This window comes from Triturus cristatus, chromosome 3_2 (assembly GCF_964204655.1).
Source record: "Triturus cristatus chromosome 3_2, aTriCri1.1, whole genome shotgun sequence".
NCBI lineage: Eukaryota > Metazoa > Chordata > Amphibia > Caudata > Salamandridae > Triturus > Triturus cristatus.
This window is the reverse complement of record NC_140584.1, coordinates 870,644,092-870,658,642: the sequence shown is the minus strand read 5'-3', so window position 1 is coordinate 870,658,642 and position 14,551 is coordinate 870,644,092. Positions and strand designations below refer to the sequence as shown.

Below are 14,551 nucleotides of genomic sequence, written 5' to 3'. Positions count from 1 at the left end.
ACAAATGGTGCACTTCAGGCACCATTTGCACATGTGGTGGGGAGAGTGTGGATACTTTTTTTTTTTTTTAATTTTTTTACCGTACGCGTACGGTAAGCGTAATCGGCGATTTTCCGGAAAAAAAAATACATTTTTTTTTGGCCTTGTGGGTTGTTTGGGGGCCCGTATATCATTGCTGGGTGATTATTATTTCAATATACTGCCCCTTTACCCATTTTTGGGCTTCATTTATGCTGCCCTACTCAGAGTGCGAGAGAGAAAATGGCGGCCGCCGCTTCCTGGTTTCGGCCGATTCGAATGTTTACTAAGATCTAAGAGCCAATCAGAATCGCGCTCGCGCACGTCACCGTACGCGTACGGTAAGCGCACCGTAAGCTGGCTCAGATATATATATTGATTTAAAGGCTATTTTCTCAGAATCTACTGAACAGATTTACACCAAACCTACAAAAGGCACTTCCTTGACCGGAGGACTACCTCTCTGCCAAATTTCAAGTAATTCTGTTCAGCCGTTCGGGCTGTAGCTGTGTCTAAAGGTCCTATGGAAAAAAGCGTTTTGGGACCCCCCTTTATCTCAGCCCCCGCTTGAAGAAACCCCCCCCCCCCCCCGAGACTTTCAGGGTAGGAGCGGAGCGTAGCGCCCAACCTATTTTGAAATATTCGTGAGGATTCGTCGACCGGCGCAAAAGTTATTCAAAATAGAATGTTGCGGATTTCCTATGGAAACAGGGTCCTAACTATAACTACCTACTGGCGACCGCCAGTAGGGGGTGGGGGTATATATATATATATATATATATATATAATATATAAATATATATATATATATATATATATATATATATATATATATATTTTTTTTTTTTTTCATGACAAGGAGCCATTACAACACACTGAAAGGATACCTATGACCTGAAGTGGCCAGAGGCAGTCAGAACAGGTAACGGTTACACTATACTCCATTCAGGAAGTTTTGACACATGCATTTACCATATCCTAGCAGTGAGTTGAATGATTGTCTCTCAGATATATTGTGATCTGTAGATCCTAAATTAGATGGAAGTTAGACTCAACATTCCACCCTTACAAGGTCGGTAAGGTGAGGACCATTAAATTGGGCAATATTAACACCAGTTATTTACAGTGCTCAGAAAAGGTAAATGTGTGGTAAACCACCTTCCTTTTTAGGTCTCGCCTAGCGACGCGGCGCATGCACTGCTCGACTTGGAGAGATCGATTGTTGTCGACTTCGTTGCCGAAGGGGGACAGGACATGTGCACGCGTACAAAGGACAGTAGATGTGCACGCGTACGGCTCGCGGCGCATTATCACACCTCCTGCTCGATCGCTCACACGCGTACAGCGGCGTTAGTACAACTCGGAGACACGCTCGCACGCGTAAAGCGGCGTTAGCACAAATCAGAGGACAGGAGATGTGCACACGTACGGCGCGATCACACCTCCTGCTCGCTGGCTCCCTGCCGCCCCTTATGCATTATTGTATAGCCATAATCATGTCCTGTGATACTTTTTTGTTTACTGTTCCACATTTTAATTTGGCCCCCATTGCAACTGCCCACTTCGCGCTGAAGCCACGCCCCGCCATTCTGTATCCATCACGACTGTTTGAAGTGCAATCTGCCCACTTCTTTTGGAAATGCCTGGACATCCATTCCAGAGAATGTCAAGAATGTTACAAAGTTAAAGGACTTCGTATCCTGGCATACCGTGCACAGCAAGCTCCTTCGTAGTCTATCGCAAGCTTCTCAATAGCCTGTCAGGACATGTAGTTTCGAGCAAGTAACGAGCGATGGGACCACACGTCCCCGTCGTCCCAGCAGCACCTGCGCCGCTCGTGCGCCCCTTTATGCCGCCGCTGCCGCTCAAGTAAAGATGGCGGACGAGGACGTGGAGGGTCCACAGAGGAACGGGGAGGGCCCATTGGTGCCCACAGGGGGGGCAGGGGGGGGGGAAGGGAAATGGGTGGCAGGGGCCCTCGCGTAGTCCGCATCCTAAAGTCGGACTTGGGTTACGGCTTCAATGTGCGCAGGCAGGTGAGCGAGGGCGGCCAGCAGTGGAGCATTGGAGGAGAGCTGTACGCGCCGCTCCAGCATGTTAGTGCTGTTCTGCCAGGTGGTGCTGCCGACCGCGCCGGTGTCCGACGAGGGGACCAGATCCTGGAGGTGTAAGTACCAGAGAGACCACAGGCTGCCCTTTTCACTGTGCCATGTTTCCCCCCACCCGAGCACTGCTATGTTTTTCTGGACAGGGGAGAGGGTGGGAGATTCTACTGCCCCCCTCAGAGCAGCCCCAAAATTGCTATTAGAATGCTACACAGCCCTTCCCAAATTATAGGGAATGTGCTTGACCCTAGGGGGTGCAGGTACTGGAGCTAGCCGTGTCTGTAGTTCATCCTTAAAGTTCCTGCAGTACTGTGTGTTATTACTACACAGTAGAGATGTAAGGGGGAAATCTCTTCATCATAGTACATGGAGGAAGGGATCCTGGAAGCACGAGTCCTGAGATGACCTACCCAGTGCTTTAAATAGAATTATAGAAGCGCAGGTTCTTGCTATTTAGAGTGCTTAGTTGCTCCTTTTAAGTGCTAGTACAGTCCTGTTAAATGTATTGCAGCAGAAATATGTACTCTTCCTTTCAACTTAAAGAGCCCATTTAAACCAATAGACCAACCTACATTGTGCCCACTCCCTCCTGCCAACGCAAAATGAGTAAACTCGCTGCCTCGCAAAGCTGGGGTTCCAGTGGTTTGTGCTCTAGTACTCTCCAACCTTCCTCTGCTCATTCTCTTCTGTGGCACTATTTTTCCCCAAGCCTTTCCTGTACTGTGGCATCTGCAATGAACAACAACGCCAGGGCCGTACCTCCCTTATACTGTTGTGCCTATAACCACTTTCCCGCCCCCTGCTCTACTGACCCTTTAACACCTTGCAGTTTAAGATATAGGACAACCAAACCGAATTAGTAATACAGCACTTAGCCCTTATGCCTCTTTATTTAGTGTTTTTTTTTAGCTGGCTTTTTAAGGTTCACAGTGTCAAATGGCACTGGCGGGTCAAGATATTTTAAGCTAGTGACTTTTGTCATCAGTAGCAAGCCAAAGGTGATCCAGAACAGTTACCGAGTCAGGCGCTGTCCCCAGTGCTTAATTTGTGAAATAAGTTCTAGGGCCCTTGTCAGGAGGCCACTGCAGCTTGCACCACCGATTGCCCAAGCCAGCATTTCAAGTGACCGTACCAACACAACAACTAACCATCACACTCCTACAATTGTGACAATTCGGATCGTTCCACACCTCCAAAGCTAGGAGAAGTAGGTATTAGTAATTTTTAATGTGTATTCAATAAACAACTGTTGTGCTGAGCTCTAAACTAGACCGACAGCATCACCATGCAGTGCACTGTCATAAGTGATGTTTTTGACAATCGAGTACCGGTGCTCCGGACTGGAAACAACAGCCTTAAATTAAGCAAAGGTGGTTCCCTGATGCAGTGTATTCTGCATATTTGTAGTATGGCCATTCTGCAAAAACTTTGTGTTACTGGTAGTGTAGAAATTGGCAAATGGCTTGGAGGCTTTTGTGGGTTCAGTTGACCTATTTTGTTTCAGCTTGCATGCTTTGGAAACCCAATTATTTTTTATTTAAGGTGTATTTCTAGAGCTCATGTTCACCTCTGAGTAGTCTCTTGGCGCTATTGACAGATAATGTATTATTACTACTCAGTGAAGTGGTACCCATTTTATTCAACCTTGGAAGCATGAAAGACTACGTGAATCTGCCAGGATTTGAATCTGGGGACTTGAGTTCAAACACAGAGCGCTATTTGGAAGCATTAGTCAACTGAGCTGGCTTGGCTGTGTTAGTAGCTTACACCACAAAACTGAATTGTCTGTTGATGTTTACGGAACAGGGTTTTTTGCAAGGTTTCTCAATGTTGTGTGCTATTGACTTGAGAGGTTGTCATTCTTGGGATGCATACTTGTGACCAGGAGGTTTACACAGAGTGATGCTGCAAGTAAGAAATCCAGTGCTCTTCCCTTAGCGTAAACCTCAACTTTATCAACCATAGTGTTGCGCTGTGTGTGTGTTTTTGAGTTGTATCTTCCATCGAAAGCATGACTGTACAGTAAACTCACACACTTGCCCGGGTGGTCACCCCCTAATTCCAGTCTGGTGAATTGATGAGACCACACTCCAGAAGCTTGATTTGCAGTCATATTGTGTACTGTGATCCCAATCCTACCAGTCCCTATTACTATACTTTTTTTGTGGGGCGGATGAGCTGGCCTATTCTTATCAGGATGGTAGATCACATGGTATCCGGTCAGTGAAAGTGTCCCTGTTTGCCTACAAATGGGTAAAGAAAGGAGTAAGTAACACGTTTTAAAAACTCTGAATCTATCCCAGGCTTCTCCAACAATTAGCTTATGAGATACTTGTAGCTCTCCAGCTACTTGCAAGTAGCTCTCTTGTGCAACCCAGCCTACTAAGTTTTAAGATCTTGAATGGTTGAAGTAATCGCCTACCAACATTGAGAGTCTCTATTTGAGATGAAAAACTGTATATTTTCAGAACACGTAAACTATTTTTTTGAAGAAAATTTTCAATTTCCAAAATTCTGGGAGGGTTCCACACCACACCAGAAATTTCTAAAATCAAAATGCGAAAAATTTTAGTTTCATTCTTTTAAAACTGTGACGATATCTGACTCCAGCCTACTATTTAAAGCTAGAAAGCAATTATTCAAAGATTCCCTGTGTCATTAGCAAACAAGCATTTGCAATGCAATAGGTTTCGCATTTATGCAAGTTTGAGCAATGGGCATTGTAAATGACAATGGATTTCATTTAGGTTTTGGGTTTTAAAACATAAATAGAATGCATTGTCATTTACAATGCCAATAGCTAAAACTTGCGTAAATGCGAGATTTATTGCATTGCAAATGCTTGCTCATACCGAACTGGGATCCCAGCCTGAAAGGCTTGCCCAAGTCTGGCCAGCGTTGCAACGGGGCTGCGTGCAGCAGAAACACGGATGCTCCGAGTCTCGTTCTCCAGCCCTCAGGTATAGATAGCATCGTGTATCTGCCGATTATGGGGACCGGGGAAAAGAAGAGGCAAGAGGAGAACGGGGCTGGACGCAGTATAGATTTTGGCTAGACGTCTGTCCGACATCCCGTTTTGTAAAGCTATCAATCACGGGCAGTTGAGATAACGGAGGCAAAAGTATATAGCGATTGTCCACAAGATCACACAATTTCGTTCGAACAGAAATGTTGGATTAGGACAAGGGTCTCTTGGTTCCCAAACTGGTAAAGTAAGCTTAAACCAAATCTGCGGCTTATGAGCTAACGTTTAGCAAGATAGAAATAAAAGCAATCGTAAAAAACAAATACGACGTCAACGTCAAAATATGCATTAAAAAAGCAGCTCGAAATAGAAGTGGGTTTCATACTATGCGTCAAAGTTCCCTGGCACACGTTAAACCGGGATTCATAAATTGATATCCTCAACACTGAGGGGCAAGTAGAAGTGAAGCACAAAGCTCCAGAGCCCTCCAATTTCCAGGATGTATGCACGAGGAGCTCATACAGTCTACAGTTATCTATGTATTCTAGAATGTGTATTCTTAGATTGCAGTACATGTGCAGTCCAATACCGCCCTCTGGTGGTCACAGTATTCTAAAACCAACCACATCTTTTATGGATTACAAAAAAATAAGGAAGAAGTGGAAACTGATGTTTTCCTGAAAACGCAGCACCTTTTATGTGTTATTTTTTATTGTTTTTCGAATGTACAATGTGATCTGCTGTCTGTGGATAAAAATAAGTGCGAGACAGGGGGACTAAACTTAGTAAAAACAAAGGGGCATATCAGCAAGGAACGGCAATGAATAACGCAAGCGCGCTTAGCGCTTTGTTATTCATCGCCGTCTATCTCTGGAATTTATCGCCCCGGTAGCGCGTTAGTTATCAACAACGCGTTGCTCCAGGGCGATAAAAATTCCAGAGATAGCGGGGGAAATAGCCATTTTGCAGGGAACATCGCTGGTTTTCCAGCGATGTTCCCTGCAAAAGGGCGATAACCTTGCTGATACGACCCTGCAGCATAATCCACCCCTATGTTAGGGATGGGTAAGTCAGGATTTTAGCAGACGTTAGTTTTTGGAGAAAACGGCGGTTTTCTCCAAAAACAAACGTCTGCTAAAATGCTGGGGCAGCCTTGTAAATATTGCGATGTGCACATCAGCGATATTTGGAAGGATGTACTGCCCAGTGACGCCCACTTTGCATCTCATTAGAGATGCAAAGGGATGCGTCGGGAAAAAGGGTGTCAACATGTGATTATGCATGTTAGCACCCTCTTGTAAATAAAACTTTCGCCCTATCTCCGCTTTTTTGGATTTTAAAGCCAAAAAAGTGGAGATAAAGCCCTTGTTAATATGCCCCAAAGAAACCAGGACTCGCAGAAAGCGAGCCGGCGCAGCTTGCTGAATACCAGCTGCTTCACGAAAAGTCGGCCTCAGTATCCCACTCATTAACCTTCGAAAGAAGAGCTCACATTCGAGCTGGTCCACCACACTTTACATAGATGTCTGTGGTAATGTGTACTTTTGTAATGAAATACTTGTTAATACAGTTTTGTTCATGGAATGTTCAATTATGGAATGTTCACCTATTTCCATGGTTGCGGTAATGTAATTTGAAATTCATTGATGCCATATAGAATGTACTGATGTAATTGTAATGTGTTAGAATTGTTCAGAAGAAGTTGGAGTTGGTTGGTGAAGGACGTCGTTTACTGTGCACCAGTGGGTCATTGTAAGGCACAAAAATAAAATTATTTTATTTTTTATCCACCGACTCACTTGTTTCATTACAAAGTGCTAAGTCACCAGCGTCACACATCTCCCATCTGTAGAAATTACGCATTCTGAAATATAGGTACGTAACAAAGACTAGAAAATCTGGATCCCATGTGCATTTCGCTGAAGCACAAATGAAGCACGGTAAAGAACACCACTGCCCAAAAGTCCATCATTCGGGTGTCAACCTGTGAGCCGGAGTTGGCACGCCCTGCCTTAAGCGATCCCCCCGCTGTACAAGTAGCTTCTTGAGACAGGACACTTAGAGAACAGATTGTTCCAGGTTACATGTGGGTTGCCACAGAGGGGAGGGCATCTCTATTGCTGCCCACACCATCTTCTAAACCAGCTGCATCATTACAAAGCCACCATGTTCAGCACCCCCATTTTTACTGCAGACAAGCGCATCCTTTTTGGTGGTTATCTGCACAAATGCAGTCAGGACACCTTAGGACTGTAAGACTAAGAAGTGTAAAAAGACAAAACAAGCATTGGCATAGCCAAAAGGTCTTGCCTTTGAGATCTTCTAGGTGTTTAGCCAGAGCTACTGGAATTCGGATTCCCACACTGAGCAGCAAACAAAAGGCAATCAGGAAGCAGTTGAGGACAAATCACAGCCGCACCTCCAGAGCACAAGTGCACTTTTGGCAGCAGGAGAGGTTGCCAGGCACCGTTCTCAGAGGTAGCCAGAGCCGCTGCCAGGAAAGGGGCGCCGGGCAGGCTGGGGTAGATAGCCACTCACTAGGAGGGAGAAGTGTTTGGGGGAAATAAGAAAGGAGGTGCATAAAGTCTCTACCAGCCCGGTCTGCTTTGCTTCGACTTAATAGTCCAGAGACCTTAAACTGGGTCACACGGATTGTTCAATGCAACATGGAAGCTGGAACCAGAAACGGCCGGGCTTCTAAGCGGATACAACACAAATAGGATGCCAGTCTTCAGAAGTAACTGCTCACTATATGGTCACACGCATGGCATAAAGTCTGGCTAACAATTGTGCCACAAAATGATATGACAGACTGTAAACAGTTTGTTTTTGATTGAATGCAGTTTGATATGTACTGCGCAGCTCAGCACGGCCGAGTGACTCGTGAATGAAATCGGTGGAATGGAAAGTAGGCATGAAATAGGCGGCCTCTGGTGCGTCCCTCTAAGCCAGCTGAGACAAAGGCTTTGAGCCATTTTGTGTACTTCACATTTTTGTGGTGAGTATCGATTAAGAAAGTCAGACTCCTAACACTTTGAACCATCATAAATACCACATTTGACTGTCCTTTGTCGTGCAAGACGTAGATTTACTATTTGTCATTCTTGACAAGAAGTAATATACATTTAAGAAAAATATACAGCTGCTTTGTTGAAGAATAGTGTTGACATACAACAACCAATCCGTGACACACAAACACACATCTGTGATTCTAACACTCATCTCTATCACTGCTCATCAGCATAACAGCGACGGACTTGCATTTCACACCTTCATGGTCTCACCTACTTATGCTCCTCAAACACATATTTGTAGTTACACATTTTGTCTAGTCATGTGTTGTACAGAAATACACGCAATAGTTTCAGACATTATTACACAAATATTGTGACAGTAAAAAATACTTCGTGGTTTGGCAAATGTGGACATCTTACAAATATTGATTTACCTCTTTAGATCCACTATTAGAAATACTTTCGACCCACTCTTGGATTGGCAAGAGAGCTTATATTTTGGGTGTATCTAAGTGGACGGGTGATCGCCACAAGAGTGCAGCGGTTATTATTCCAGTCGGAAGGGAAGTGGCACTATCTACTGGAACTGGGCACGTTAAGCAGCACAGATTGCTCAGGGAATGGAATACTGTAGCGTTTATATATATATAGAAACAAGCAAATGCTAACGATGAAGTCCAGGGTGCCGGGCTGTTTTTAAAAAAAAAAAAAAAAAGCCCGCGAGTGGTGCGCGTGCTCGCGTGCTGTAAGGAATGCAGCTGCCATCATGCCCGCCGCTGCACGCGAAAGTGAAAGCCAATTGGAAACCTGATCCAGAACAGATGGCACCCTGCGTGCCACTGCTCGCTCCCGAGACCCCTAGGCCATGGGAGTGGAAGTTTTGAGGAAAGGAGGGACATGCACCCGTCTTTGGCTATTTGCGTGCTTTCATTATTGAAAGCCACACGCAAAGGCCAATGGGATGTGTGGGAGGAGGCAGACCCACACAGGGAAGTCTCTTGGAAGTCTGCAGCGATTCCAAGAGGCCCTCTCCTAGAGCACATGCACCCTGCGCTAGGCGAGACCTAAAATCAAAGCAGTAGGCTTTTTTTAATCTATGCACCCACGATCAGGAACATTATCCTGGTGCCCATCATGACCACCCCAACACTTCTCCAATTTAGGAACGAGTTGAAGGCACACTTCTTTAAAGGAAATTACATCACAATGCATTAACAGTTCACAAACCACCTACGTCTCATAGCACTTGTTGACTTTAAGCTGGTTTTTAACACCGTACAGTGCTCTGTAGCCTTTTGGCAAGGCCCTCACTACTGAAATACCACATACATACTCAACAATTAAGCCTCCTCCTCACACAGCTACTCACTCAAAAGTGAAGCCTGGACCAACTGCACACAGAAAGACATGTCAACCACATTCCCATGTTTTGTCAGTAAAATAGTTTAAGTGCCTAGCTGCTCCATCACTCATTCTCTAAAACAGAGGGACCAGGGACATGTATTGCATACAGTAGTGATAAAAATATAAAATACCTTATATGCTCTTAATGTACTGACAATGTGTGGGCAGCAACATGAACACCTTCAACATTCTTCCAAAAACTAGAAATCAGATTGTTCTGTGGGCTCTGATGAACTGTGAGCCCACATCACAGACTATTCAATTGTGGGCATAGTATTTACTTTCACTGCAGCTGCTTAGACATGCATAGTAGACCATTAATATGTGGATTTACCTACCAGCAGCATAGTGTATCCCATCGGGATCGAAAAATAGTTAATAGATCTCACCTCCTCGATCATCTTGTCCACCGCCTCCGAGAGTTCAGCCTTAGTCGAGTCACTGCAAATCATGTTTCTCAGTCGTAAACAATACTCTCTCATCTTGTAAAATACAAAAAAAAGCCAAAATCAATAGATAAATACATGTTATCATGAACGTTCACATTGCTAGGCTACGTAATTAAAGGTTTACAATTTAAAACACAACCCAGATCACATGTTAAAACTGATTAAAGCATTGCAAGTACTAAAGAAAAAAGTTACGATTACTCATCGTATTAACTCGCGCACTCTTAGGCTCTTCAGTCCCAAACATTAAATATGCAAGACATAGCAATGTTCTGGAGCAATTGAGATAAAAAATATGTTTCCTAGTAACTCGAGAAGGTCTGAAAACACAGTTATATTATGTGCTATCTTATTTGTATTTGTAGAGCGCACATCACCCAGGTGCGCATCCTGGTGTTTTTGAGAATGGAAGGGGCCCAAGCTGGGGCCTTTTGAAAGAGCCTTGCTTTCAGTTTCTACTAGAATTTAAGGACTGAGCGGTCTACTCTAATGTGAAAGGGGAGTTAGTGCCAGGCTTAGGCGCTAGCAACGAGAAGGTACAGCCACCAGCTGTGGCTCCTCGGATGAGTGACATGGAGGCGAGCAGAAGGCTGGTGGAGTGAAATCTCAGTTCCCATGGCCACCAAGTCGAGGAACAGTGTGTGGTGTCTCTTCAGAAGAGCACCACAGCTGTCTCATCTGAGCTTTATGCAGTGTGATTTTATCCTGAGGGCTACTTCGGACATAGTGTTGTTGAACTTTGCTTGGGCACTGCAAGCTAGCTTGGAGAGGAAGAGGATGAGCTGTGTGTAGTAGGAGTAAAAGAGCACATTGAGATTGTGATCCCGAGGAAACCGGAGTAAGTGTTGGCAGTAGGGGTCGAACCTTGACAAATGTGTGACTAAAGGTGTACGCTTCTCCCGGGATCTGTAAAAGCTACAAGAATCAAGTAGCTAGTGTTTTAATCTACCAATGGGTCAGTAAGTACAGTCACACCACTGCATGCACAGCACACCTTAGAGTGTGTGCTGCAAAAAATACATGTGGCTTATTTTTGCCACCACTTTACTATTTAACACTTTTTCACGTTAATTGGTCCTGAAGAAAGCCTCCACAACATTTTTAAAAGGCTGAAACATGTCGACCAGCAGGATAATGAAGACCAATTATTAGGCTTTTCTTTATCCCTTTCTTTTTTAACCATACCCTGGGCCGCTGGGAATAAAAAAAAATGGTCAGTAAGCAATCCCAGAGATATTTTTAATTTCACCACTTTGAACACTTCACACCACCAACAACCCACTCCGCTGTAATCAGGTGTTGTAGCACAGCTGGGTAGCATTCGGCTACCCAGTTGGGAACCCTATGATGAAGCATGCCACCAACTAGGTTGGTAAGTGAGGGTTCTTTTTATAAACCTAAGAGATGCCTGGCACGCCATTAATTGTAGCAGAGTCGTCCTCAGCGGGTCCATCCATGTTGTTTATGAAATAAGTATTCAGGGATAAGGACGTTCCCAGAATATAGTCCTTGCTCTCTCTTTTGGTTTTCTACAATTTACATTATTCACATAACCTGTAGGACACAACCCCATACTTACAAACAGAAAAACATCAATATAGTCTTCTTGTACTCAGGACACTGCATGTGAGCCATCACCCAAACAATCATGAATTGCATAACTGCTGATTTTCTTCCCCCTTTAAATGAATACATGTCAGTTCGTGTTCCCTTCTGTCCTATGCTTGACCTTCCAAACTAAATACTACTGACCATTCCCCCAGACTCAGTCTGTATAAGCATGACCCAAAACACACGTCTCTATTTTCGAAAAACGCGTCAGGACAACTAAAGAGAAATATAATACATATTATACACTGCATGCTCTCCATTAACTTTAATCACTGGGCACACATTAGGAATACAATTATAAACATTTCTGAAGCAACTATTCAATAACAATGAAAAACTAACTTTTCTCTAGAATAGAAACTGCATGCAAATAATCAGTATACCAAACTTTAATATTTGACTAACTTCAGCACTTATGAACAGCACTAGATAGTAACTATGCTCATAAATCTACAATGCAATGCAAGTTGGTCTCCTGGTACCCGTTTGTTATGATAAATGAAGATAGTAACTAAGCTAATCACTTCAACACTACTGAACATTTGGGGAATGAGCATTACGAATGTTGCACTGCTTGAAGAGAAAAAGTTAAGTCCAACCGATTTGCCAAACATAGCTAAGGGACATTCTCAAAAATTAAGCAAGAGTGGAGCAATAGCAGGTTATGCTAATGTGCGTTTCGGAAACAACAAGGAAACAAAAGTGATGTTACTACCTAGACATGTAGCACATTTCCACTGTAGGAGAGCAGGATCTGCTTCTTATAGTTACCCCCACTTTTTTGCGGATGTTTCACGGTTTATCGACTTTAGTCTGGCTGGGACCCTGCTAGTCAGGGCTCCAGCCTAGCTGCTTCCTCTCTAAATTGATTGCATGTACTTTAGGTACACCACAGATTAGATTCTGGGGAACCCTTATAAGTCCCTAGTACATGCTATACTATATACCCAGGGCATGGATACCCCAGAGGCCTACCAGGGGCTGCAGCATGTATTGTGCCACCCCTGGGAAGCTATTTAAAATGACACAACAGGTCTTCTACAGCAGCCTGTGTAAGGTGGTGTATGCACCCCTTACTAAGATATAGGTTCCCTATATTTATCCTATATCACTGCACATATAAACCTATCAGTCACCCCTATGGCAGGCCTTATCAATCCTGAAAGCAGGGTGCTGGGTTTAATGGGAGAGGGTGCCCATGCATGAGCTGAGCCTCTCTGCAGCCTTCGGAACCTTTAATCCGGGGCTGTTTGTGATGCAGCCAAACCATGTACTCTTAAGTGCATTATAACCTCGCGGTAAATGCTAACTTTGGAATGGCTGCATGGAAACATGTCGTGTTTGGTGTCAAACACCTTGGAATCATACCTCCCCACAAGTAACTGGCGGGGGAGGTATGATTCCACCCTACTAGAGGGAGAAACATGACTTCGCCGGTACACCCTGTACCAGCTTAGCAGAACCCTGGCATCACAAAAAGGATGCTGCCAGACACAGAGACGAGTCTGCCCTCCTGCTGCTGGACGAAACTCCGGCAGGGGAGGCCTGGACAACAGGTTTCCTGTCACAGGGAGGTGTAACCACCTCCCAGACAGGCCTTAGTGTATTGGGGCTGTGTGGGTGCACTCCAAGAGTGCTTGGATGTCTGCACTGGGGGCACATTTGGTGTCCCTGTGCATAGTCCAGCTCAAACCGGTTGCAGGGGCTACCAGCCCCTGCTCTAGCGCAAAACTGAACAAAGGATATGGGTGTTGCCACTCCTCTGTCCTGACCCTCCCATAGGTGGGTTCCCAGAGTTTGTCCCACCCCTTCCTTGGGAATAAAGTAGGAACCCCTGACTACAGGACTTTAGATTTACCTGGACGAAACTCTGCTACAGAATCCCAGAACTTCTACTATCTACACGACGTTGGATGACCAAAGAATCTCCCTTGGATTAAAGGAGTTACTCCCATGCAAGGCAGGGACCAAATACGCATCTGTCCGGTTTGCATCTACGCAGCTCCTCAAGGACTCCGAAGACTTTGCAACACAGGAGGTGGGTTTCCAAGCTTCCTGAGGCCGATCTGTGCTCTCAGCAATCCTGAGATCCAAAGCACTCGTGGGGACCGTGCAACCCGAACCCCCTGGACACCGTGCACATTTGCAGCAAAATATGCTTCTTGGCGATCCCTGAGGCTGTGCTTTGGGCTACTTGTAGTCCAGACCCTGAGCAGTGATTCCACCGAAGATTACTGGCCTACCCTCCTCGAGTGACCCGTGGGCTGGTATTTAGTGATTCCTCTCGAGGTCCCTTCGCGGACCCTTGTCCGTCGACTTGTGGGTCCCTGAGAAGGGTAGTTTAACTTTCAACGGGCTTACCTGGTTGCTCTAGACGTGCCCCGACTCTCCATCGCTTGGGGAGTCCACAGGACCTTGCTGGTCCACACCGAAGCCGTTTTACTGGGTTGCCGTTGCCAATGCTTGATTGGTCTCCAATCCGGACACCGACCCCCCAGCACTCGACATCCTTCCTGGGACAGCTCGCCTGCAGACTGTGGTCATCGTCAACGCCTCCTGGTCTCTGTGGCAGTTGAGTCAAGCTTCACCTCATCGCACCTGAAACACCCGAAATAGGTGGGCATTCGTCTATCGTGCCCCTGGTCACTGGCAAGTGACCCAGACTCTGTTCCCTCTGCTTTCAGGATCTTCACATCTTCGATCCAGGCTTGGATCACACCGGACACTTCTCCTTTCCACGGCAGCAACTCTCCATTGACGACATCGAAGATTCCCAACAACATTTGACACCTATGCACCTGGCTTCCCTGGGTTAGGTAACACGAGTACTCCGGTGCTCACGTGGGTGCTGGCCTTAGAACCTTCGGAGTCTGAAAGGTTTGCTCCAAGTCCTCTCCTAAGTGTTATTAAACTCTAAAATTCCAACTGCATCTTTCCGATAGGATTGTAAGGAGCTCGCGGCTGTGTTCTCACACTGCACGCGTC

General features: G+C 45.3%; 1 protein-coding gene across 1 annotated transcript in view; it reads right to left on the bottom strand.

Annotated features, from left to right (window-relative positions):
- BLMH (bleomycin hydrolase) overlaps positions 1-14,551 on the bottom strand; it is a 512,280-nt gene that overhangs the window by 419,968 nt on the left and 77,761 nt on the right. The window contains exon 6 of the mRNA XM_085649231.1: positions 9,896-9,988. Within this exon, the coding sequence (XP_085505357.1) occupies positions 9,896-9,988 (93 nt within the window). The remainder of the gene's footprint in view (positions 1-9,895; positions 9,989-14,551) is intronic.